Genomic DNA, 27940 nt, shown 5'->3' on the forward strand with positions numbered 1-27940 from the left:
TTTTCATTTTCCCTTTTTCAACAGATAAGCATGCTAGCTCTATCATTATTTCCACAGATATGTATAAAAACTATATCTCACATTCAGATAAGCATAAAAGCTATATCCACAATCTCAACAGATATGTATATCAACAATATCCACAGATAAGCATACAAGCTGTATCCACATTCTACAACAGATATGTATATCAACAATATCCACAGATAAGCATACAAGCTGTATCCACACTCTACAACAGATATGTATATCAACAATATCCACAGATAAGCATACAAGCTGTATCCACACTCTACAACAGATATGTATATCAACAATATCCACAGATAAGCATACAAGCTGTATCCACACTTCACCAAGATAAGCATATGAGCTCTATCTTCACTTCTCTAGACAAGCATATGAGCTCTGTCTACGGAGTTCATCCCCTATCTCCTCCCAATACCTATCCGGTTTAGAGGTACATCCCCTATCTTCCCCTAAACCGCGGAGTACATCCCCTATCTCCTCCTCTACACATAACGTATATAAACACATTGGTTCTATATACAATCACACAATACACACATTTAATGTATTCTATCAACCGTCAAGTTCCATGACACATTCCATTGATTAGTTTCCGTTTACCTAATCATCATGCATTGTCTACAACAATCTCGACTATCCTCCACCGATAGCCCAAAGCAATTATTTCTAAAACAGAAAATAAATGCACAAATGGATATTCAATCAACATTTCATTTTCTCATTTCTCACCAATTAATTATCCCAATTAATTAAACAATGTAATTAGGCCATTTTCCATAATTACCATTTCAACCCTTAGGTCCCATTTTCATCAATGATTCAACAATCATTCTATTTTTCTATGCCAAACATGCATCTAGGTTTATTATGAATAAAACCCCAACTTTTGTAAAATTACACAAAAGCCCCAAACTCTCACAAATTTACCAAACCAAGCCCAACATCTCAAAATACCAAAATTTAAAGACAAAACCCATAGAGAGGAGTAGGTTATCCCTACCTCAAATTCGGAGTCCCAAAGGAGAAGACGACAAAACCCAACGTGCTCCAAAACTCGAGATTTTCAGATTAAAATGAAGCCCTCGACGATCAACAACTTTTTTTGTAAAGGCCAAAGGTGAGTAAATCACTCCTACTAGATCAAAACCTAGAGAGAAGGTAGAGTCTAGAGTGAGAGGCTCAACAATGGTGATTTTGGAAAAGTAAGAGAGAGAAGAGAAAGCGAAAAAGTGATTTAAAGAGTCACAAATTCGGGACTTTAACCCAGGTCTCCGCTCGAGCGTAAAACACCCCGCTCGAGCGGCCACTCACAGACTTCCGCTCGAGCGGCCAACCGCCCGCTCGAGCTCAGAATGCACTCGCCCAGCACTTTTGCAGAACCAGGCCTCCGCTCGAGCTCCCAACCCTACGCTCGAGCGTACAACGCTGCACAGGAAAATACTGAAAGGGTGTAATCTACGCTCGAGCGCCAACACCTCCGCTCGAGCGTACAGGCCAAAAATCTGGGCAACTAGTTTTGGTTTCTAAACTCAACCAACCTGTAACAAACCCGCTCAACACATCCTATAACTCAAATACAACGTAAGAAAGGATGTAAACAAGATAATAAACAACTACCAACATCCACGGACACATGTCCGGATCACTATACAACAAGGGTAAACCTGGGATCGCTATACTCTCTCTCTCTCTCTCTCTCTCTCTCTGTTTCTTTCTCTCGTAGTTGTTTAATCGTGGGATAAGGGTTTTCGGTAACGTGGTGGCGCTGTGGTGGGGATGGAAAGCTGTAACGGAGGTGCGGTGTGAGAGGAGGAGGGCTAGCGGTGCTTGAGTAGGGAGGGAAAAGGCAGGCATTTTAGATTTGTGGTGGAGAAAAAAAGTAGTTTTGTGGTTGTGGATAATAGGGAAGGAGGCAATGGATCTATGGTAGTAGAGGGTTGGAGGGGCTGTTTCAAGAGGCAGAAGGGGAAGTGTAACCAGCTGGGATAGGGGTTCCTAAGGGGAATGAAGAAGTTGGGGAGCCAAAAGAGGGTTGGGAGAGGGAGACGGTGTAGAAGCCCTTGTGTTTGATAAAATACCTGTGTGAAACATTGCCATATTGTTAGGTATTTTAGAGTTGAATGGTCATTTTAGTTCACCAGGTATGAGTTGTTATGTTTGAAAAAATTTCCATCACAAATCCAAGACTTGCATTTTAATTCTCCTTCATTGCATTGTAAAATTGATTCATTGTGTACACAATTTGTAAAGGATTACATAACTTCTCAGAATATATTATCACGCATCTGTTGTTAAACTATGATGGTGAAACTGTACACAACCTATATGTGCAAAACTTTGGTGAATTTCAGATTTGTATTGGACTCGTTTATTGAATTAGAACAACAGCAAGACAAATAAGTTATAGTCCTCGTCTGGGGTTTGGAATTTTTAGCAACATTTGTTTTATGAAATTTAAGTGAATTCTCAAAATTAGTAAACGGGTGACTTAATTGAAAAAAATGTTTATGAGCAAAATCCTGTAAATTCTTAGGTTCCTCTGTGAATCTTCTCCTTTTCCCCTACACTAAATGCCCAAAATACTGTTAACTTTTTCTTAATTGTTTTGAGCAGATATTGCAATGGAAAAATATTGGTGTGGCCAATCTTGCAGGAGTCATCAGTCTTGCTGCTGGTCTATTCATGTGGGTGACATCACTTAAGCCAGTGAGGAGGACATACTTTGAATTGTTCTTCTACGCCCATCAACTATACATAGTCTTCGTCGTCTTCTTGGCCTTGCATGTTGGTGATTTCATTTTCACTATTGCTGCCGGAGGAATATTTCTCTTTGTTCTCGATCAGTTTTTGAGATTCTGTCAATCACGAAAGACTGTCAATGTAATATTAGCTAGTTGCCTTCCATGTGGAACCGTTGAATTGGTCATTTCAAAACCTGGAAGTAATAACATAACATCTCTTCAAAGCTTGATTATTCATTTCTATACATTTTTTCACCACAATTCTCACTGTTTCCTTTTTGACAATGTAGATCTGCAATACAATGCCCTAAGTTTTATTTTTCTTCAAATTCGGGAATTATCCTGGCTACAACGGCATCCTTTCAGTGTCTCATCAAGTCCTCTAGATGGTAAATATCACATTACGGTTCTCATTATGGTTCTTGGGAAATGGACGGAAAAGCTAAGAGGAAGTATCTTAAATGGTCCTAAACCACAAGAAGAGCAACCATTGCAGCCTCATTCAAACCTAACTGTTTCTGTAGAGGGGCCTTATGGGCATTCATACATGAGAATCTCAGATGCAAATTATGATGAATCAGTCTTATTTTCTAGGTCTGGCTGTATGTATGTCTATGGAGATGTATATGTATGTACATTCAATACTGATAAAAGACAATTTTGATACTGCATGTAGTTTGGCTCTGTGCTAATTAGGTAAAGTGATAATATAATGGTTGATCCAAAGGTGGACTCATATATAAATATTTTTTTACACCAACATTATATTTCATTGGAGTGTTGTGTTAAAAAAAAAAAAAAAAAAAAAAAAAAAAAAAAAAAAAAAGAGCAAGCAGTACACTAGGCTCTCTCTAAAGTACGATCTAGGGAGGGCAAGATGTACACAACTTTACGCCTACTGGAAAGGCTATAACTGTTGGAGTGTCATGTAAAGTTTGCAATTGTACCATAGCTAGCATTGGCAAAGTGTTACAGCTACCATGAAAGGAAAATGAGCAGAGTGATAGAAAATTTATCTTCTTTCAAGTTTTAATACATTTTAATGCACTAACACTTTTTGTTTTTCAGATATAAAAACCTTATTTTAGTTGCTGGAGGAATTGGAATATCCCCATTCCTGGCTATCCTGAGCGATATTCTCCACCGTATTAAGGATAACAAACCGTGTATGCCAAGGAATATCTTAATAGTTTGGGCCGTGAAAAAATCAGATGAGCTTCGTCTTCTTTACAGCCTTGACATGGAATCAATCTGTCCATTTTTTTCCGACATACTGAATCTTGAGGTTCAAACTTATGTCACTGGAGAATCAGAACCTCAACTGGTAGGTCCACTTGTACTTTCCTCAATTATCATTCCAATTTCTAACCTCACATCAATTTATTTATTTTCTAGTATGTGACTGTTATGATCAACTACAGGAGGATGGTCAAGTTAGCAAGTCTGTGAACTTTTTTGGATACCCTATCCGCAACAAATGTGGCATTTCTGTATTGGTTGGAACAGGGAACATCATTTGGTCTGGAGTTTATGTCATGGTGTCCACAATTGGATTGGTTCTCTCTGTGCGCTTGTTACAAATCTTTTATATAAACCCTTTTGACATAACTTACTGGTGGTACAAAGGGCTTTTATTTGTTATTTGCATGGTTGCAAGTCCTATTGTATTTGGGGGTGTTGTGATTGGTCTATGGCATCTTTGGGAAAGAAAAACTCTAGCAAGGGAGGCTCATGATGAAGATGATGGCCCAAAGATTGACACCCTGGAGGGTAATGAGGCAAGGGCACATAAGGAGTCAAGTCAGGATTATGTTGCTAGTTCAAATTTTATTCAGTATGAGCGCAGACCGAACTTCAAAGGTATTTCCTCAAAATATTTTGGAAGAATATTAGATAAATGGAAAAAGGAAAAAATAATTGCAAATCAATGGAGCGCAAGTGGATATGAGAACTGTCATTTTTATGCCATTTTTACTTGCACTGGGTACATATCTTACTTTTAATCCATTTGATTTGCAATTATTTTTTTATGTTTTCCATTTGTCTGAATTTTTGACTTGTTGAGTATAACAAAAAAGTTAATGTGCTTGGGAATGACTTTTTTTAGTTGTATTAAAAAACTTGAATGCCTAGTGTGTTTGATTTGATTTTTTTAGTAATTTTGACTTTTTGGTCTTTTTAGTAGCCTTTTGCCTTTATTAGTCAAAAAACCAAGGTGCCAAATGGGGCCATAATTTGAATGTCAAGTGTTTGGTGGACTGTATAGAGATAATTGTGTAGACCTACATTGAGGAGGATGAGATCCTGGTCCACAAGATTAAGCATGGTATGCTCTTTTGTATTCATGGCTTCCAATGAAGGGTTTTGTTTCAACTACTTGCATTACAGGCTAAATATGTGACCTTCAAGGCAGTCTCTTTTGTATGCCCATGCCTATTTGGATTGCACCTCTTCTGGTGCTATTTAGTGATAGCTTTATTTGTTACTAAGAAAATAAATAATAGTTTTTGTTTGAATGAGAATTTGTAGAGTCTGGTAGGATTTGACAAAATTTACTGAAATAATTAAAAACATTTAAAAAATTTAGTCTGTCGAGATTTAACCTAATATAAGGCAATTCAAGACTTGTTTAAATTTAGGTTGGTCCTTGGCATCAACTGTAAATTCATTACTTTGGAACCATCTTTTTGAGTGACTCCTTTTCTAGTATGATCCTTCTATTTTCATTCTGTCAGTGATGGGCCCATAGTTTTTCTTTTCTTCTACAGGAAAACAATTGTACTTGCTACTGGTGTCGTGGTTCCTGGTGGGACAGCTGCATACTTGCGATCAAGATATTGTGGCAAAAGGCCTGATCGTTTTGGTCACTACAATGGGGTCAGTGATAATAAAGAACAATCAGAGAAGGTGGTTGGGAATGAAAATATTGTAAAGAAAAGTAGGCAAAAAAAGAAAGGTGGATTGAAGTAACTTCAGGTTTTAGCTTCGATTCTTCTATCTCGTATGGGGCGAATTGGGGCAAGGGATCTTCTCTCTTTATTGGGCATAGTGGTAAGCCTCTTTTGACCATGCCTGCATTTTGTGGTTTAGATATGCTATGTTTTGTTTACTCATATTGCTTTTTTAGTGGATTTATGTGTCTCATGTGTCTGAAACTAGTGTCTCCTCAAAATACTATATCTGGTGACTTTGATATGCTGCTCTGTTTCCTTCACTACTTTCTGGTGATTTCTGCTTTATTCCCTTTATGAATGCTGTTGAAAGGGCTGTTAATATTTGTTTCATTAGATATTCATTTGAATACTTACTTTGCAAGAATTATAATTGAATAAACAGAAACATTTCAAGATGCTTGGAAATTTGCAAGATGATCAAAAACGTTAAACAGGATTGGTGAGTGCAATGCATTTACCTATAGAACTAGTATATTAATATGTATTATTATTATTATAAGGAAACAATTATTAAGTGCCAACAGTAGGGTGCAACCATGCAACCTTTTATAGACCGAGAATGAATCAATTTATTTTTTCTAGGCAGTGTTGGAGTTACTCTAAGCTAGTGATGTGATTAATAGGACCTTGCCATGTAGAAAGGACCTTCTGGCTGTTGAGCTAGATTCATTGTGTACACAATTTGTGTTTACATGGATAGAGTTATTATTTACTAGCTATTGATGTCTCTGTAATCCAGCTTTTGATGTCTGTGTGGATAATTTTCACTTAAGAACCTTTATGGAGATATGCAAGCCCCTTTGCCATTTCCAATATGATGTCGAACTACTACTTCTAGCTTAGAATTTGAGTCTTGTTCTTATCTGCATGGAATAAAAGAGTGTCGCCACTTAAAGATACAATTGAAAGAAGGTGCAAGGATATCTCAAATTTTTCTTTATATGCTTTTGTCAATTATAGTATAGCCACACAAAAAAAAAAGTTACATGTTTCAGGTCATAGTAATGTGAAACTCCATCAGGGAGTAGGATAAATCTCATATAGGCAAGTTGATGGTAAAAGCAGTGTTATTTAAGAGTATTTTGGAAACTCTTAAAACATATAAGTATGTTTGTGTAGTTTTTTAGAAAGCATGTTTGCATGATTTGTTATGTGATATGATTACATGAATACATCTGTAATTGCAATTTTGAGTGAATTCAGTGATTCTTTAATTTGTGTAGTAATGCAAGTTACACAATTAACTTCAATTACACAAATCTAATGATACATGGGTTCTTCTAAATATATGAAGAAATGTAAAAATGTGTGTTGCTCCCATTTTATTGCAAAAAGATGAAAATAAGCAAAAAATTTAAACAATTCAGTATTTTATCTTTAGCCAAAAGCAGACAAAATTAAAAACCAAAGTAAGAGCCAAAAAAATCATGAATATGTTTATAAATAAAAAATAAAAAATCACAATGATTCCTAATCAAAGAGGATTTGATCAAGGTTTTGTTGGGTACAAATTCATAAACAAGGCGGTCTAGACCTTCAATGGTACAATCCAAAAGTCTTATAAGGTTCTTGTGTTGAATTCCACTGATCAAATTTACTTATTGAAGAAGTCATCAACCCATTGTCATGAATCAAATGTATCTCAATGCTACATTATATTTTCAAGCTATTAAATATATTCTGGCATTAATGATAGTGATATATGGTATTCTTGCAATTTTTTGGCATCTTCTGTTATCCGTGTTGCTATATCATCAAGGATCACCTCAACTCTTTGAAGTTTTGGATTGTTATATGCATTTCTACTAAATTGGTTTATAAAATAAAATTATTTATATATGAGTTTAGATGTAATTCATAATATATTAATGTTTTCCTTGTTTAATTTCTTTGCAGATTGGTTTTTGATGACATTTATTAGAAGCATACTTGCAAATCAAGATCAAGTGTTGAATTTTTTTTCCTGAACTGATACTTAGTTCTAGTTTTAAACCTAGTTGAGTGTTATTTATTTTTATTTTTTTGTGGACTCCACGTTAGTTCATTTTGGAATTTGTTATGATGGTTTTTTTTATTATACTTAATGGATTATTATTAAATTTGTTTGATGGATATATTTTCATTTATGATATAAATTGTTTAGTGAATTATTTTGTGGAGTGGTGTATAATAGCTAGTGGATTTCTTAGTACATTTAAAAGGCTATTGGGATATGAGTAGGGATATTTGTAAAATAATAATTTAAATTGAAATATAAAATATGGAACAAGTTCAGTGACGAATTTTTTTCGTCATTTGTACTTGTTATTATGACAAAGTGATTATTCGTCACTAATAAACATTTTTTGTGACAAAATTTGTTGTAGTTTATATAGAAATATTTTATTGATTTTGTTATTTGATGACTAAAAATTTCGTCACGTATATATATATTTATGACGAAATATATTTTATCACCCATGTATGACTTTTGAAGACGAAAAATTTTGTCATCTTTACATCTTACTGTGACGAAATTATTTTCTCATCAATAATCAACATGTGACAAATTTATTCATCAACTAAAGTTAAAAATATGGTACTGAATAACTATTTGGTGACGAAAATGAGAATTTTTGGCGACAAAATATTGTTTTATTGGTGACAAAAAATTTCGTCACTGAAGTAATTTCATTGGTGACGAAATTATTTTTCGTCACAGTGGTTTTTAGTGACAAACATTCAATGACGAAACCGGTGATGAAAATATTTCCTCACAAATATCTATAGTGACGAAATTAGCTCTTTGGAGACAAAAAAATTTCGTCATTTAAGACCCAACATGTTGTAGTGTCTCCAGGCAAAACAAAGCTGAACAGTGCAGCTTCTAGAGGGTGATCACCTGGGGTCTTAAGGCTACTGTTTGTAGTTTGTTTGCTTTTATCTTATGATTTATTAATTTAGCTTAATTTGACTAAATCAATTTATTATTGCAATAACTTCCAACCCCATGTCTTCAATTCATTCATTGTTGTAATAACTTCCAACCCCACGTCTTCAATTCATTTATTGATGTAATAACTTCCAACATCACATTTTTCTATCCCTTTTGTTCCTATGCTTTCCATACATGTTAAATATCATGTTTTATTTATCATATCCATACCTTGTATCCATTTTTCATGCATCCAAATTCGGTTCATCTGCATTTGTGGGATCTATCAGTTAAAATTTGGTTTTGTGTGCTACCTCTTGCCTTGAGATGATTCACATGTCACATATTAGTAGCTGATTCCTTAGTTACGTTTTGTGTATGTATTGCATTAGCTATTTGCATATAGGATCATGCATATGTCTATAACATATTAATTTTGGTTTGCCATGGATGGATACTAGGTGCGCATTTCTAGTTTTACCATCACAATTGTGTATGTCATTACTACTATAGCATCTTACCTTGCAGCTACGTCCTTAAGTGATATATTTCATTGCATGCCAGTGGATGAAGGTTGTATTGCTTGGGTTGGAATGATGTTGATTGCTATCCATGTGAGCTTAGTTTTTTTTTTTTTTGAGTTGTACAGTTATTCAAAAAGTTTTTCAAAATGCATGAAATCAAAGCATAGCTAAAATGAGTGACACAATTTATACTTGTTTGCTTCACATAGTAATGTTAGTATTATTAAAATAACTGGAACATGAGCATATAGTGGTTATAAAACTCAAATCATGACTTAGTAGAGGCCGATCTTTTGATCAGGTAAGCAAGGGTGCTCAATTCATTATCTTCCTCCTTTACACATAAGTTTCCAAACCGAAATACTTTGGTTATGACGGACAGTGGCCTTTGGCACGAGTCGCGGGTTTCCTAGTTTTCCCAAAAGATTAGGTGGCGATTTAGAGATCTGGTGATCTAGTATATTTTTTGGCAGGTTTTGCAATAAAATAAATTTTCTACAAAAGTTGTCGGATATGAACTCTCATTTACATTTCACATTGCACTTGTGAAACTAGATCGAAGATCTGGAGTCCGAATTGTCAGGCGCGTTGGTTTACTTAAATTGACAAATACAAAAAGAATACCTGCTGGTTTGTAATATTAACAACAAAATTTTGGATGTTTTGTTATATGAATTTGTGGCGATATTATGCATTTTGTAATTGACGTTATAAAATTTTCTAATGAAGTTATACATTTTTTTGGAGTATGCACCACTAAAAGGGTTGCACACTATAGGATGACCTTTTTCCAACGTGTCGTCTCATTTGGTGTAGCTTATCAAGCTGATTATAATTTTTTTTTTTTAAGAGTCACTCTTAGATTATTTGGTACAATTTTTATAACTTATTAATAGAAATAGTTTAAATGAATTGAAAAAAAAAATTAAAAAATTGAGTGAGATGTAATTTTGACTTCTATTTTTAGATAATCAAAGGGTTGGTTTGGAAATAGATTATTTTAGTAACTTTTTTACTAAAATATAAGATGGAAAAAGTTAATATATTTTCGATGATTATTTGGCTTTCTAAAAAAAAAGAAATTGTACAAAAAGTTAAGAAAAAAAAAATATTTGATTTTTTTGTATAATTCTTTAATTTTTTAATTTTTTTTAATAATTTTTAAGCTATCATTGTAAGTTCCTAAAAGGGATTTTTATTGATAAATCCCATTTAGAAGTGTCTTAACCCAAGAAGTTCATGAAATTTTTTTTTAACCCACTTAGTTCCATGTATTTATAATTTTATTCCATAAAGTTCTTTTTCTTGATTTACATTATTTTCTTAGACTCTTATGCCCTTATATTTAATGTTGATATTTAATGTGGAGAGCGAAGAGAAAGGATCAAGGCATATGAAATTTCATACACAAATTAAATAATATTGATATTATTATATAATGTGAATATATTTTTAATTGACGACACATTAAAAATAATGTAAACAGTCTCTCTCATCTAATGTGAATATATTTTAATTGGCAACATATTAAAAGTAATGTGAACATTCTCTCTATCTAATGTGAACGTTCACAACACCTTTTCAAAAAATTCTCTCTCATCTAATGTAGTGATGTGAACGTTCACAACATGTGAACCTTCTTATTTTTGATTAACAACACATTAAAAATAATGTGAACATTCTCTCATCTGATGTGAATGTTGACAACACCTTTCCGAAAAATTCTCTCTCATCTAATATAGTGATGTGAATGTTCACAGCATGTTATATTTTTAATTGACAACACATCCTTATTTACAATATGTAGTGATGTGAACGTTCACATTCGTATGTTTTAGTATGAATATCCACATCATGTAATTGACAACACAATGAGAAAAATTCATTTCAAATTAATGTGAATATAATGATGTGAATATTCATTTCAATTACATGATGTGAATATTCACATCATATAATTGACAACACAATGACAAAAATTCATTTCAAATTAATATGAATATAATGACAGTCAATATCCTGATGTTTGGGAACTACCAACACATAATAACAATCAACATTAATAAGGGGCATGAGAGATTGGCGGTATTTTGGTATTTTTACCTCAAATAGAATTTAATGGAATAGTCAAAAAGAATATGGATTTGATAAAATAAAACTCTTAGAAAAAGAACTTATCAAAAAAACTCTCTTACTAAAACAACTATTAATTTACAACAAGTTGTACCGAACAAGACCAATCTCTCTTCTAGTCTCCTCCGTTACTTACATCTCAATAACGTTGTTTAACCCTTTTAATTAATGCACTCCTGATGGTTAACTTTTACCTCTCGATGAGTACATTATAATTAATTTATTAATTAAGCTGATTTATTTAATGAAATGTGTAGATTAAGACAACAACAAAAAAATGAAAAATAATAATCAAAAACAAATTTAATTGAATTTAGGATTTGTACTCTATTGAATTTTAAAAGATTTAATGACTTTCTGGGAAATTTCAACCCATGTGCAAACAACATTTAAGAAACAGCTAATAATTATTAACTTCCTTTTCGAATTTTTAAAGACACTACTCAACTACATATACGATAATTTTGCTAACCAAGGTTAATAATTTCCAATTTAAAATTTTTAAAATAAGATTAAGAGGCAATTTGGGAAATTAGTTAAAAGCTAGCTTTTAACTTTTAACCCATTTTAGGTCACATTACCTCTTACATTTTTTACACACAAACGGACAAAAAAATCAAAAAGTCAACTTTTAACGAACTTCTCAAATCATCCCTCAAGTTGATTCGGCTTTTGTACATATAATTGTTATTTGTCAAGTTGACTTGCTTCAAATCAAACAACTGGATCCTAAATCACCAATCTTTTGTAGCCTCCAAGCGTAGGGATTCAAACAGATGAGAGACATAAGAATTGCCTTTTACTACCCAACAAGTTGTAATAACTTTCTTCGGAGCTTTTGGGAGGTTAGAGTTTTTAACCCCATAATATTCCAGCTGCAAATTTTTGTGCAACTATGATTTTCGATGGTCCAGCTATACCAAGAATAGGGAATCCTTAGAAAACCTAAACTCCCCAATTCGATATGTAAATGTGAGTTGCGTGATAGTTTTGATTCTCCACAAATAAAAAGTCTCCCAGTTTGACCCCTCTCACACATGGGCCACTAGTACATGTGCACATATATGCACACATATACATATATTAGTGGTTGTCACACGTGATGTGTGTACAACTCAAATAAGTAAAAATAAAATAAAATATTCATTATATATTGTATGTTAGTTAAGTGATAAAAGGTATGAGCACTACAGGAAATGTGTGGTATAGTGGCGTATTTTTAACGGCATTTTTTTAAACGCCACATTTTTTAATATTTAACGGCGTTTTATAAACGTCGCAATTTAATTTAATGAAACGGTACCGTTTAACCTGTTTAAAAACGCCTTTGTATGTATCTCACATTTTAATTTAATGAAACGGTACCGTTTAACCCGTTTGGAAACGCCTTCGAATGTATCCCACTCCCACGCGCTCTCTCTCCCTCTTCAAACCCTCATTCCAACCTGAGAAACCCTTCTTGTCACTTTCACTCACTCAAATCTGAGAAACACCAGTGTATGAATCTCGCTTGCCCGCTCTCTCTAAACCCTTAAAGTGATTTCGATATCGAAGTTCGGTGATCCAATCTCAGAGTGATTTCGATTTCGTAGAGCAGAATCGATTTCAATATCGATTTGGAAGATACGATTCAACCTTCTTCAGCTCGGTGATTTCGATTTCGAAGTTCTTTCTCTCTCTCTCTCTCCTCTCTCTCTCTCTCTCTCTCTCTCTCTCTCTCTCGATTTTGAAGCTCCACCACCACCACCACCACCACCACCACCATCTGCATCGTCTACTAAGGTGAGCACTACTGTCTACAATCTCGATTTCGATGTCAAAGTTTTCTCTCTTTCTCTCAAAATCTTCATTCCGCTGATTCTTCTCCTAGGGTTTACAGTCTTGAATCTCCTCCTAGGGTTGGATGTGAGGTCAGATTGTGTGTCATATCATCGTTTCTATTCGCAACTTTACTTTTTGTTGTGCTTAAATATCTCAATTGTTTAAATGTTGTTTTGATTACATTTCAGTCCCTTTGTTTGCGATTTGATATGTTAGCAGTGGCTTAATGCATTTCAGAGGCGCAAGTTAATAAAGTTTAAGGCTGATTTGCATCTGTTATTTGTCGAACAAATGGAACCTCCTCTTATCTGGAGATATGGAATTTTCAAACTTTGCATAATTAAATGATAATGAGGTCTTAACAAGGAAGGTGGAATTTGGGTAGAAGTATCTATTCAATTCAAAGTAAAATTGGTAAATACCACCAAATGTGAAATGGCTACTTGATAATCAAACCTACCTTTTTTTTTCAAGCAGCTTCCATGGAATAAAACCACCACTGGCCTATCTGTCAATCAAACCAACCTTGTTTTTGTTTTTGTTTTTGTTTTTGTTTATCAAATTCCTAAATAGGGACCCAATGCAAAGCAGAGCTACTAATTTTATTATACCTTTGGATAATAGATATATAGGTTCTCTTCTCTTGTTCTAGTTTCAAAATTTTTGTATGTTCTTCAAAACAAGCCACCATAGACTCGTAGTTTCCAAAAATAGAACACATTTGGGAGTGTTTTTGAAATGGGTTTGATGGGTGAGAGCCTAACACAGATTGTGATACCTGTGGCTGCTTTAGTGGGGTTGTATTTGCTTTGTTTTAGTGGTTTTTGGTGTCAAAGGTGAGGGTAATTGGGTCTGGTTTGGATGGATATAAGGACAGGTTGATCGAAGAAGATGAACCAGAGGAGGGTATTGACTCTGAGGAGGCTGTTGCCAAGTGTGCTGAGATTCAAAATGCCATTTCTGTTGGTCAGCTCTCCTCTCTCCATAAGTTCTTGTGCCTTGTTGCATTGTGATTAATGGAATTCGGCATGATTGATTTTTGGAATTCGGCATGATTGCATTGCCTTGATTTTTGGTCCAAGTGTGCTGAGATTCAAAATGCCATTTCTGTTGGTCTGGTTTGCATTGCGATTTATAGAAAGGGATTGAGATCAAACAAAGTGGTTCGGAATTGTGGATTAGTCAGTGGTGAACAGGCTTTAGATTATGAATTGGTTCCTTCTACTGTAGAGGAAATATTAGATTCCACCACACACAGACTCATTAATGGCTCAACTGAGGGATTCATGTAAGACTCATGATTCTTCCACCATCAATTCCCTGTTGTTTTAAATCATTTTTGCATATTTTTATCACCCAATTCACATAATTGAAATATTCTTTCATGGTCTTTCAGATACTTCTCTTTGCATTTTGTGAATTGTGATTCTTGCAGTTAGTTTCTTTTTTGTACTTTGTATGGTTGTTGAAAGTTCTGAATTGTTTCTTAGCGCGCATACGGGGACCTCAGCGAGTCAATCACGGTCTCCAAGTGTCCAGACTGAGCTTATAATGTTTTCTATACCAGCAATTGCTGGGCAAGCCATTGAGCCCTTGGCACTACTCATGGAGACAGCTTATATTGGCAGAATGGGTAAGTTTTCCCCTCTTCTCTATTTTATTCTTTGCATCTGTATTCTTTCCCACTTTATGGGGACCAGGAGAGTCTTTTTCTTTGCTTTAACTGCTAATAATCTTGTTTGTAGATTTATAAGAGGACTTGTGCTTGAGACAAATTCGATAAGGTGCATATCAATCTGCCCTGACTATAATACTATTAGGAGGCGTTGGTATTCTATAGTGGTTTCTCCATCTGGAAATTTACTTTCTTAATTTGGTTGGTTTGTGTAAGAATATTGTTGTTTCAATTTGTCTATGTTACCATTAATGAAAAAGTTGGGTTACATAATTGAGGAAGTTCTGCTTTTTATTGTTTCTTAGGCTATGTTTGGATCGTGGATTTGGATAAAGATTTGGAAAGGGAAAAAGAAAAGATAGGTGAAATGTGAATAAAATATATAGTTACATTTCACCTACCTTTTTGCTTCTCCTTTTCCAAATTCCAATTCAAATCCATGATCCAAACACAACATTAGTGTCCCATGCATATATATAAATTGGAAAATCTATGATTAATCCTAGTATTCATGTTAGAATTATGGTCTTCACCTTCATCAGCATATAAAATTTTGGCATGTTCTGTGGCCGTTTAAGTACCTCAGTTCACAGAAGGCACATCCAATGTGAGAAAGCATTTTATACACTTCAGTGACTACTGCATAGAATCTACTTGACTTGTCCAGGTCTACCGAGGGTTATGGTTATTTTGTGTGATTCTTCTAGCGAGAGACATCAAATTTGACACACTTTTGGTGACTTTGCCAAAATAGATTTATCTTATTTGACCTTGATAAAAGGAAAACTCTCTCTCTCTGATGCATTTCTTTCCTGGAAACAATTTTTTTTTTTTTAAATTTTCTATTTTTCTGTTTTTTGTTTTAGGGTGGTGGCCATGATTCTTCTATTTGTACGATACCATAAGTTAGTTTTTTTTTCTTCATTTATCTTATAATTTAACTGATCTCATATAATTATAAGATGATACTCTCAATGAGGAAAGAATCAATCATTTATGTAAAGACCTAGTTTTAGATTCTTCTAGGTGAGTTTATGGATTGATTCCTTTGTGAAAGATCTAATTGTTTGTTTGGGATTTTAATAGTCAGTTTGTCTTGTGATATTTTTTTGATGGTCTGGTTTGTCAAAACTTCACCCTTGACCAATGTATATTTCTGTTTATTTTCCATTATCGTCTGCCGCTTCACTGCTTGATGAGCTCTTAAATGCACTTGTATTGGAAAGGTCCCTTGGAGTTGGCATCAGCAGGTGTTTCAACATCAATTTTTAACATCATATCAAAGGTATTCAACATCCCTCTCCTTAGTGTTGCGACTTCGTTTGTAGCTGAAGATATCTCCAAAAATATAAGCAAGGGATCAACTTCAGGTAAAATTAGAATAGGTGACTTCAATCTCTTGAGCATGAAATACATTACACAAAAATACGAATTTTTTTTTCTTCCATTTGTTCATTTTGAGAATTTGATGTAAAATGACGATTGTGACAGAAATTAACAACAGTAAACTCCTTGATGAAACAGATGAAAGAACGGCACTACCCTCAGTCCCTACTGCCTTACTTTTAGCGCTTGGAATTGGTTTATGTGAAGCTTTAGCTATGTATTTGGGATCTGGACTATTTCTCAACATGATGGGCATATCAACAGTGAGTAGAACATGTTAGTTTATATGAGTAATGAGCATATATCCATAACTAACTCTTTATGTTAACTGATCACATTTTAGACTCAAACTTTGATATTATTACTGCACTCCTGGGAGAGCTCTGTTTTTCCCATTATGCTTGTTTCAGAAATCTCACCATTCAAATTTTCATATGCATCATTTTCTAGCTACAGGGAACCAAAATTTCCTAAAGTTGATTTTCTTAACAGGCTTCACCCATGCACATTCCAGCACAACAATTTCTTAAACTTAGAGCTATTGGTGCTCCTGCAGTTGTTCTTTCACTGGCCATTCAAGGCATCTTCCGTGGGTTTAAGGACACAAAGACCCCCGTCTTATGTCTAGGTAAGTATTTGGTATATTGTCTGAATCTGTGATGGAGAAAAGAAATAAAGATCATATAATTATGTATCATGTTTAAATAATCTAGACAAATATCTCTGAATGTTACCCTCGTCCAAGATTTATAAAGATACCCCTATCATTTCAGTATTTTTGCTCCTTAGTTCTGTCATTATTTCAAATCACCATCAAGATCTGTTGGAAGTACATGTAGGATTGATAAAAGACAAAAACTGGTGAAGTTCTCATTGTATTGTCACCATCCAGGATAGTTAACAAGATTATAGTTCAACACTGTAGGAAATTTCCTTACAGAACTCAATTGTTTTGAGTTTTCTCAGTAAGGGTAAATGCATTTGATCTATGCCCAGAGCTTATCTAAAACAAGTTTGCTTTTCTAGCTAAAAACAAGGGTATCTATTTCTGATTAATTACCCTGTAAGTACTGGGGATTACATTTTCCCCATCTACAGTTATTCCTTCAATGACAGTTCAAGCTGCTGAACACTGTAGGATCTGATGTTGTCCCATACTCCATGCGGCAGAACAATCCTTTTGCATTTGTTTTAGTAAATGAAAAATTGGAGTGTTTACAATTTTTATTCTTGATAAGGTCATACACTTATAATCTAATGTTTCAGAGTTTATTATTCAATGTACTCTGAAACTCAGCTACAATTTCATTTACTAATAGCTTAAATGCCTTGATCTATGGCAATCAGGATAACCTGTTTTATTCTCCTCTTCCTGAAGCTCATGTTGTCATCTTTACTTCTCTTAAAATTTTCTACTGCATCATTTATTATTTTCCTTCATGTTAAATACAATTGCATCAGCAATGATATGTGCATAAAAGTTTACGCACACAGTATCCACCAATGTCTCACAAAATGTACAAATCGCTGCATTTTGTGCACACAAACTTTCTGTGCGTGTAATGTTTTGCATTTTTATACATGTCAAATGATGAAGTTTCATTTTGTCATGAGAACAATGGTGTTGGTGTTCTTGTTGCAACGATAGATATTCACAAGGCTAATTCTATTCTCTCAGGTTGGAGGACATGAAAACTATGGAATCAGAGACGAATTCCATTGACAGGGCTGTTGCTAACCTCATGTTCAGTAAGGTGCATTCGGGTGGAATAGATCTCCTCGCTGCAGTGTCATCCAAAGAGGAAGCTAAGGGAACAACCAAGCAGTGCAACTACAGCTTGAATCAGCCACAACAACCTCATTGGCATCACCACACAAGAAGTTCAACCGGTGATGCGGAAGTTCCAATCTTCGGTTAAATGAAGCCACACTTGCTGCTGCAGCAAATAGATCCATGCAAATTTCTCAAGCACTGTATTGTAAGTGCTATGTAGTCGGTACATGCTGTCTCAACTCAACAGAGATGCACATTCAGATTTCATGGAGTACGTGGACCTCTTTAAATGTGTATGTATATATATATATATATATATCAAAGTGGTTTGTATTTGTTAACAGGATGTGAATTCTTGATGCATCCACTCAATTTTGGTTAGCACCTAAATGAGTTATATGTTTCTGTTAAATTGATTTTTTTTTTTACTTGTTTGTCTTGTTTGGTTGGTTTTTGGACTTAAATATGTATATATATGAAGTTGGTTTGTACTGATATTAGTATATGAAATTTAATCTAATGTTTTCCATTCTAATCTAATGTGTCAATCTATTGTACTGATATTAACCTTTCTAATTTGGTCCTGGCTGTGACTTTTTGTAGGAGGACAAATTGGCAAAGTTTGCCTCGTTCAGAAAGAAAATTTTGTTTATGAACTGGGCCAAGCTTTTGCTACTATCGGTATTGTGTCATTAGGAGTATGGATGTCTTCTTCGCTTTCTGCTTGAGTTTTCAAGCCTGACTTTGTAAATAAATCCTCACGAATTTCTAATATATTTTGTCTAGATATATTATGTAATTGTACATGTATCACATCTTATTGCATTGTTTTTTTGTTTTTAATTTTGTTTTCAAACTTAGTTTATTTATTATTTTAGTAAACATCAATTATTAGTTCTTAATAATTATTTATGACAGGTATTTTTTTCAACCATATAAAATTAGTACAACTTCAAAAATAAAAAAAAATAAAAATAAAAATAAAGGCTATGGCGGCGTTTTTTGAATGTCACTATATCCCTATTCCAACGGTTAGATTTTTAAAATGTATAAATGTCTTTGACGGCGTTTTCAACACGTCGCTAAATGTCATAGTGACATCACAACACAGTTAGGGTAGGATATTTGGCGGCGTTTTTAAAAACGCCGCCTATGCTAATATAGCGATGTTTTCTAAACGTCATAAAGGTATAGCGACGGCCGCGTCTTCGGCGTTTGGTACTAAACGTCACAAAAAGAATTAACGATGTTTTCAGTACCTTTAGCGGCGTTTTTAAAACGCCGCTAAAAGTCAATTTTCCAGCAGTGGAGGTTTGATTCTTTCCCCCTCTCATTTATATAGTTTTTTTTTTAATATTTATTTTAAATAAAGAAATCGATACTTGGCATAAGGAATTCTTTTATTTTTGTTGGTAAAAATTCAGGTCAAGTCAAATCGACAGACAAAACTAAATTCTCACAAAACAACAGCAGATCAAGCATTGTGTTATTTAAGGACTTCTTTGAAGGTTATTGTGAGATCATGAAATATCCTCTCACATGAATTGTAGTGATCCAACGAAGAGATGATATTTGTCCTTGTGTATCTACAAAGATGAGCATGATCTGCGTCACCCAACCGGGGTTGCCGGCCGGAGACACTCCAACTGTAAAGTTAGTCCTTTGATTGAAAGAATGAATATATAGAAATGAAAAGTGTTTGTGTGCTGTGTGGGGCAGAGAGATTACCTCCCCCTTCTCTAGGATGCCCCCCCTCTTTATATAGATAGGGGGGTCTGATATTTGTTTGGGTTAGACCCATGGTAGGCCTTGTTTGGGTTAGTCCCAATAAGTTGATAAATATTTTTTTCTAACTCCCACAATTGCCCCAAAACTTTCATTGTCTGCGGTAGAAGGAATGAGAGTTTTTCTTACCGAGTTACCCTGTTCAAATAAATGTTAGGTCTTTTGATAAATGAATGGATGACTGTATGAATGCATGTATGTTTGAATGCATGTACAAATATATATATATATATATAAGGAAGAGAGGTTAAACAAATGATAGTGATCATAGTACAAAATTATATCACATGAGTTCCAAACAAATCATAACGATAGGCCACGATATTGTTACCCCCAAGCAAGGGTCGTAGGCCGCGATATTATGACCCTCGGGCGAGGGTGTAGTATATTGTCGAGTGCGAAGAGCGCTTCAAAATATGGACTTTCGTGCCGAGCTAGAGATATTTCTATGTACCGAGCACGAAAATGATTGCCTAAACCAAATAATATAGATTAAATAAGGTAGATATATTAGCCAAAAAATGAACCACGATATTATTACCCCCGGGCGAGGGTGTAGACTTGCGGTATTATAACCCCCAGTAGAGGGTGTAGGCCGCAGTATTCTAACCTCCAGGCTTAGGTGTAGAGCTGCGGTATTAAAACCCCCGGGTGAGGGTGTAGACCAGCTGTATTATAACCCCCGGGTAAGGGTGTAGGCCTGCAGTATTATAACCTCTAGCATGAGTGTAGGCCTTTGCTGATGGCGTTCCGTGTCGAGTGCAAAGATTACGCTGTACTCGGAGACTTTTGCTGATTTTAAGTGGTGATCAAGTGCCAATATTGCAAGGATTTTGAATAATGCATCCTGTGTCAGTGATGGCCAAGTAGATATTTGGCCAACTATTTAATTGCCGAGTTAATTTTGGGCCAATTAGCATTGCTCGGTTTGCGTTTAGTCTAATGTAGATTTGCCTCATTGCTTTCGAATGACAGGTGTTAGTCGGAAGGAATGCAAATTGGACTTGCTCCATTGCCCTATGTTGTGGCGAGCAAGAATATGTGAACTGCCGACTGCCAAGTGTATAATGTATTGCCTCAGAACTGGCGCTTGCTTGGAGCGGTGTGAAAAGGAGCGGGAGTTTGTAACTCAAGTAAATTTCGTTATAATGTTTGTACCAAGCTAGCCGAGTATGCATGCATATCAAAGGTGCCGAGATGATGATCGACTGATGTACCCCAATTGGAAAGCAAAAAATTGACGAAGATGTCCCAGTGGGCAATAAATGGCCAAGGTAACGAAATGAATGATCGGGGAAGACAGAGGATTATTTCATAGCCCCAATATCCTGTTGCTGAAAGTGCATGCCGATTGGATATGATTTGATCGTTGATTTTTCATGTAATGTTCCCGATTGGCCGATGTATTAAGCTCAATATGCGACTCAGAATTTGCAGAATTGGACCGTATGTAGCAAGCCGAGATGCTAGTTCTATGCCGAGATATTAGTGCCAAATAATGTGCCGAATAATACTGAGTTGCCAAATAATGTGCTGAATAATACTGGGTATTAGTGTCGAATAATGTGCCGAATAATACTGAGTTGCCAAATAATGTGCCAAATAATATTGGGTTGCCGATTTGTTGAAGTTTAGTTTCTTGTCCAGTGTCGAATAATGTGCCGAATAATACTGAGTTGCCAAATAATGTGCCAAATAATATTGGGTTGCCGATTTGTTGAAGTTTAGTTTCTTGTCCAGTGTCGAATAATGTGCCGAATAATATTGAGTTGCCAAACAGTGTGCCGACTAATACTGGGTTGCCGATTTATTGAAGTTGAGTTTCTTGTCCAATGTATATTCGCCCCATTGCTTTTGAATAAAATTTGTTATTCGAAAGGAATAAAATTAACTTGGGCCAAAATTGCCAAGTAGGCTGATAACAATTTGAAATGGATTTCGTGCCCCTGTTCGGTGCCGTGGCGATATCGAAATGAAGCCGAGACAAAGTAGGATGCATGGTGATATGCAAAGAGAGAGCCATTGCACTAAATTCTTTGAATAAAATCTGCATTTTTTTTTTTTAGTTGAATTTGCAAATTCTGACCATACGGATGGGCCTGGAATGTGTCAAATAGCTGGAAAGAACTATTGGATCATTGTGATTGGAGTCTAGATGCCTTTTCTCATTTGCTTGCTGGTTCTTCTTCTTTAACAAAACAGTGGATTTTTCGGGGCAAATTTGGACGGGTCCGTATGGCTTCGTTTTAACACTAATTTTGACACAGTTTTTTGCGTTGGATTCATCTCGGAGCACTTCACATTGGTGTACTCGAAATGGCATTTCGATAATTTCCAAAATTTTAGTTTCTGGAGATTTAATCTATTTCGCAATTATCGGTGAACGTCGGTTAGTTCTCAACTCTTCGGGTTGGTAAGATCAGACCCAACATCAACAAGAACCCTTTGGTTGGCTGAGAAATTTGTGTTGTATTGCCGAAAAGTTGCTCTCATGATGAACATAAACCAAATTCTAGAGAGAGAAAACAAGCACTTAAACTTGGTCGGCCACTTGGTTGTGTTGGCCAAGACACATTAATTGGTTGGCAACTTAGCTCCTTGGTTTGGCAAAACACATTGGTTGGCAAGTCGACAAGTTCAGTAGCTCGCCAAAGGTTTCTAATGTTGCTGGAGTACCCTCGCAATCTTCGTTGTTGTACCACTTCGGCATCAGTTACACAACTTGGGAGTGTTAATGTTCATTGGGTCGGCTTCATTATTGAGAGGCACGTTTGAAGAGAGCCGATGTAGTGCTGTTGAGCTGTGTGGTAACAATGCCGGGCAACTTTCTTCAAGCGCCGCCACTGGGCTAGTTGCAAATACGCCAAGTAACGTTGTTAGCTGTGCTGAGTTGGGCTAGTACCTCTGTGATGTGAACCATCCGATTGTCGAACATATTTTTAACAACAATGCTACAGACCACTAAATTTCTACCACTAACACCACCACTAATGATGTCACAAGTAAAAAAAAAACTAAAACTAAAACACAAAACACATATGGCAGTGGGTGGGACCCACTGCCACATCCCTAGTGCAACCACTAATTAGTGGTCTGCATCATTTTCTTATTTTTAAAGACCTATTCAAGGGCGATTCTAGGCTGTACAGATTTTCTACTCCTGGTCGGTTGCAGCACAAATTTTCAGGGCATTTCCCTAAATAAGCCAAAATACTAAATCAATTCCCAAACTAAGCCTAGTTTTGAAAGAATTCCCAAAATAGGCTAAATCGTGGTTCACAACCACGATTTCAACATATATGCGCCTGTCTCACGTGGAATTTGGGAAGTCTTAAAATCGTGGTTACAAAACGCGCTTTTGATTAAGAAATCGCGGTTACAAAAGGCGCTTTTAATTAATTTTTTTTGGTTCTGAACTCGCTGTTCTAAACCACGCTTTTATCCAAAAAAAAATTTCTTTTAAACTCACTGTTCTAAACAACGCTTTTATGAAAAAAAAAGTTTCTTTTGAACTCGCTGTTTCGAACCATGCTTTTTGGCCAAAAATTTTTCTTCTGAACTCGTGGTTGTGAACCACGTTTTTAGCCTAAATTTTTTTTCTTCTCAAAGCACGGTTCTGAACCACACTTTTTGGCCAAAATTTTTTCTTCTGAACTCATGGTTGTGAACCATGCTTTTATCCTAAATTTTTTTTCTTCTAAAAGCGCGGTTCTGAACCACGCTTTTTGGCAAAAAAAATTTTTAGTTTCAATTTAACTGAACTTTGAAGAAGAAATTTTTTTTTTTTGGCTTTTTTTTTTTTTGTTTCTGTTGTCATTGTTTTGGTGATAATGTATTTCAGAATAATTTTTTGGGTTAAAATTGTTTTACTAAAACCGCTCTCATGTTAATTTTTTTTTCTTTTCTTTTGTCTTTATTTTGGGTTAAAATGTGTAATTCAGCATTTTTTTTGGCTTGACTAAAGTAAATTTATTTTGCTTTTTCTTGTGTTTGTTTTGGGTTAGAAGGTAATAATGTAATTCATAAATTTTTTGAGCTTTAGTAAAGCCGTTTTGATGTAAATTTTTTTTTTTTTTTTTTTTTTCTTTGTTTTGGGTTAGAAGGTGTTATTCAATAATTTGTTTGGGCTTTAATAAAACCGTTTTCATTTAAATATATATATTTTTTCTTTGTCTTTGTTTTGGGTTAGAAGGTGATAATGTAATTCATAAATTTCTTTTCGCTTTACTAAAGTCGTTTACATGTAAAGTTTTTTATTTTTTATTTTTTTCTCTTGTCTTTATTTTGGGATAGAATGTGTTATTCAGAAATTTGTTTTGGCTTTACTAAAGCCGTTTTCATGTAAATAATTTTTTTTTTCTGTTGTCTTTGTTTTGGGTTAGAAGGTGATAATGTAATTCATAAATTTATTTTCGCTTTACTAAAGCCGTTTTCATGTGAAGTTTTTTATTTTTTATTTTTTTCTCTTGTCTTTGTTTTGGGTTAGAATGTGTTATTCAGAAATTTGTTTTGGCTTTACTAAAGCCGTTTTCATTTAAATAATTTTGTTTTTTTATGTTGTCTTTGTTTTGGGTTAGAATGTGATAATGTAATTCATAAAACCTTGAGGAAAAAACACATAAGTCTCCCACAAAAATACATAGGTAGTACAGACATAAGTCTCAGACAACAATACATTGTGGACACCATGAACTGAACACATAATACATAGATAAACATAACAGTTAGACAGACAAATATTAGCCAGACAATCTGACAAACTCATTACGAAAACACTTACTCTAACACAGACATTACATGTTAATGCATGACCTAATATTGCCGAAGTGTAGACATTAACACCTAATTCGCGTTTAAATCGGTAGGTGGCTCAGAGTCTGAATAATCCAAAAGCTCAGCGTCAGAGACAAGCTCAAGATCCTCCATGATACCCTTAATAGCCGCATCATTTGATTCTGTTTTGTTTTTCTAGGCATCCTTCTTAACTATGTATAGCTGCATATCGCGAGCTAACTTACGGCGCATTTGAGAAATCTCACGTTGTAATCTTTCACATAGTCGATCAACATTATCGTGATCTTCCTTTTGGATCTCAACAAAACGTGCTTTTGGCACCTTCAATCGATTTTCCCGACATAATCTTTCCATTTGGACTCGCTCTATAAATAGTGCGGGCCACTTCAAAAGTCTAGCGTTTGCTAAACCATATCCTGTTTGATTATCTGATGGTTCCTCCACCAAACCACATGGATCTCGATAGTACTTGGGCATGACAAAATGTCGCTTCCCAAACCTATCATGATAAGCACAAGAGGCATCTAACAAAGTAAATGGTGTTTCATCTTCAGCATCGCCACTTCCCCTTCTCCCTCCTCGTCGTGAACTGTCACCCCTTTGTAAGTTCTTATCACCTCTGCGATTCCCACTTCCTCCCATGAACCATGTAGCCATGCTAATTTTTTAAAACAAATGAATGATAATCTCGTAGGGCGAAATGAGCTGTAAGGTTGTGCCTTCACCTTTAGTCGTTTATATAATTGGTTATAAACAGCTTTAGAAAGATGGCCCTGCATGACAATCCCACATATACGAACAAGGTATGAGTTGTCACTAGAATGAAAAAACAGAGAAAAGGAAATATTGTGTACCAAGTCACGTGACTTGACAATCCATCTGCATATACCGACAAAGTAAGGGCATGCTCACTGAAAGGTAAATCAGTGAATTCACTGTTGCCATGTGACTTTCTGAATTGAGAATCCCACATATATTAATAATAAATGAGTTGTCACTGTAATAAAAAAATCGAGCAAAAAATCGAGAAAACCAAAGCCTATGCCCCAAGTCACATGACTTGACAATCCATCTGTATATACCGACAAAATAAGGGCATGCTCACTGTAAGGTAAATCAGTGAATTCACTGTTGCCATGTGACTTTCTAAATTGAGAATCCGACATATATCAAATTGGTGTTGAGGTAAATCTATTTGTGTATAATTAATTGTAAATAGTGATTTTGACAAGCAAATCAAGTAAAACCAATTGGGTTTTAAATTTAGTTCCCCAACTGGACCAACCACTTGGCTTTGAGTTTGTTTGTTCAGCCCCCAAGTTTAGTTATCTGTCAACCCCCCATTCCTTACCAGAGTCATCATTTTGACTGGACTTCCAGGAATTAGAAGGCGACTCTTTCTTCTTTCCCGATGGAGATTGAAATTATTTACGTACAGGATCCCTATTTCACGAGCCCCAGTTAAGGGAAGCTTTTCACCGACCTACCTGTTCTGTTTTATGTGTTGTTCAAGGCGGTTGGTCATTTGTATGAACTTTATTTAGTTCCCCAACTGGACCAACCACTTGGCTTTGAGCTTGTTTGTCTAGCCCCCCAAGTTTAGTTATCTGTCAACCCTCCATTCCTTACCAGAGTCATCATTTTGACTGGACTTCCAGAAATTGGAAGGCGACTCTTTCTTCATTCCCGATGGAGATTGAAATTCTTTACGTACAGGATCCCTATTTCACAAGCCCCAGTTAAGGGAAGCTTTTCACCGAGCTACCTGTTCTGTTTTATGTGTTGTTCAAGGCGGTTGGTCATTTGTATGAACTTTATTTAGTTCCCCAACTGGACCAACCACTTGGCTTTGAGCTTGTTTGTCCAGCCCCCCAAGTTTAGTTATTTGTCAACCCCCCATTCGTTACCAAAGTCATCATTTTGACTGGACTTCCAGGAATTGGAAGGCGACTCTTTCTTCTTTCCCGATGGAGATTGAAATTATTTACGTACAGGATCTCTATTTCACGAGCCCCAGTTAAGGAAAGCTTTTCACCGAGCTACCTGTTCTGTTTTATGTGTTTTTCAAGGCGGTTGTTCGTTTGTATGAACTTTATTTAGTTCCCCAACTGGACCAACCACTTGGCTTTGAGCTTCTTTGTCCAGCCCCCCAAGTTTAGTTATCTATCAACCCCCCATTCCTTACCAGAGTCATCATTTTGACTGGACTTCCAGAAATTGGAAGGCGACTCTTTCTTCGTTCTCGATGGTGATTGAAATTCTTTACGTACAAGATCCCTATTTCACGAGCCCCAGTTAAGGGAAGCTTTTCACCGAGCTACCTATTCTGTTTTATGTGTTGTTCAAGGCGGTTGGTCATTTGTATGAACTTTATTTAGTTCCCCAACTGGACCAACCACTTGGCTTTGAGCTTGTTTGTCCAGTCCCCCAAGTTTAGTTATTTGTCAACCCCCCATTCGTTACCAGAGTCATCATTTTGACTGGACTTTCAGGAATTGGAAGGCGACTCTTTCTTCTTTCCCGATGGAGATTGAAATTATTTACGTACAGGATCCCTATTTCACGAGCCCCAGTTAAGGAAAGCTTTTCACCGAGCTACCTGTTCTGTTTTATGTGTTGTTCAAGGCGGTTGTTCGTTTGTATGAACTTTATTTAGTTCCCCAACTGGACCAACCACTTGGCTTTGAGCTTCTTTGTCCAGCCCCCCAAGTTTAGTTATTTGTCAACCCCCCATTCCTTACCAGAGTCATCATTTTGACTGGACTTCCAGAAATTGGAAGGTGACTCTTTCTTCGTTCCCGATGGAGATTGAAATTCTTTACATACAGGATCCCTATTTCACGAGCCCCAGTTAAGGGAAGCTTTTCACCGAGCTACCTGTTCTGTTTTATGTGTTGTTCAAGGCGGTTGGTCGTTTGTATGAACTTTATTTAGTTCCCCAACTGGACCAACCACTTGGCTTTGAGCTTGTTTGTCTAGCCCCCCAAGTTTAGTTATCTATCAACCCCCCATTCGTTACCAGAGTCGTCATTTTGACTGGACTTCCAGGAATTGGAAGGCGACTCTTTCTTCTTTCCCGATGGAGATTGAAATTCTTTATGTACAAGATCCCTATTTCACGAGCCCCAGTTAAGGGAAGCTTTTCACCGAGCTACCTGTTCTGTTTTATGTGTTTTAAGTATTCACATAATTCAACATACATTAATCGATTCATTAATCCGGAACATTCATTAACTCATTACAATTCAATAAAGAAAGTCATGAACTAATAAATGTGCAGTTATAAATGTAGTTATTTCATAAACTTCAAGTTCATAAAACAAATACTTGAAATACATCCGTACGTTAGATGAACAACAACATTGTCTTACACTCCAGTAACGAAGATATGAGACAACATACAAACATA

General features: G+C 35.5%; 2 protein-coding genes across 2 annotated transcripts; both read left to right on the plus strand.

Moving 5' to 3' along the window:
• Positions 1-2634: 2634 nt before the first annotated feature.
• On the plus strand, positions 2635-5718 carry LOC145807282 (ferric reduction oxidase 6-like; the record flags this gene model as incomplete). Its single annotated transcript, XM_082905242.1, has 5 exons — positions 2635-2971; positions 3062-3365; positions 3840-4095; positions 4193-4631; positions 5540-5718. Coding segments are annotated over 5 exons (1500 nt in total), but the record flags the coding sequence as incomplete, so codon positions are not given.
• Positions 5719-5774: 56 nt separating this feature from the next.
• On the plus strand, positions 5775-18445 carry LOC114318115 (uncharacterized). The gene is made up of 7 exons (XM_082905243.1): positions 5775-5822; positions 13936-14126; positions 14256-14405; positions 14608-14750; positions 16019-16162; positions 16317-16441; positions 17857-18445. Exons 1-7 carry the CDS (start codon positions 5775-5777, stop codon positions 17899-17901), a joined length of 846 nt encoding a protein of 281 aa, XP_082761369.1. The 3' UTR covers positions 17902-18445.
• Positions 18446-27940: the final 9495 nt, after the last annotated feature.

The sequence above is a fragment of the Camellia sinensis genome, chromosome 14 (genome assembly GCF_055761805.1).
Source record: "Camellia sinensis isolate YWXY chromosome 14, ASM5576180v1, whole genome shotgun sequence".
Classification (NCBI taxonomy): domain Eukaryota; kingdom Viridiplantae; phylum Streptophyta; class Magnoliopsida; order Ericales; family Theaceae; genus Camellia; species Camellia sinensis.

Excerpts from the sequence above, each read along its gene's own strand:
- LOC114318115 (XM_082905243.1), top strand. The coding sequence starts at position 5,775 with ATGGGGCGAATTGGGGCAAGGGATCTTCTCTCTTTATTGGGCATAGTG. Across the intron at positions 14,751-16,018 it reads AGCTTATATTGGCAGAATGG|GTCCCTTGGAGTTGGCATCA; the intron begins GTAAGTTTTCCC and ends TGTATTGGAAAG. Across the intron at positions 16,442-17,856 it reads ACATGATGGGCATATCAACA|GTTGGAGGACATGAAAACTA; the intron begins GTGAGTAGAACA and ends CTATTCTCTCAG.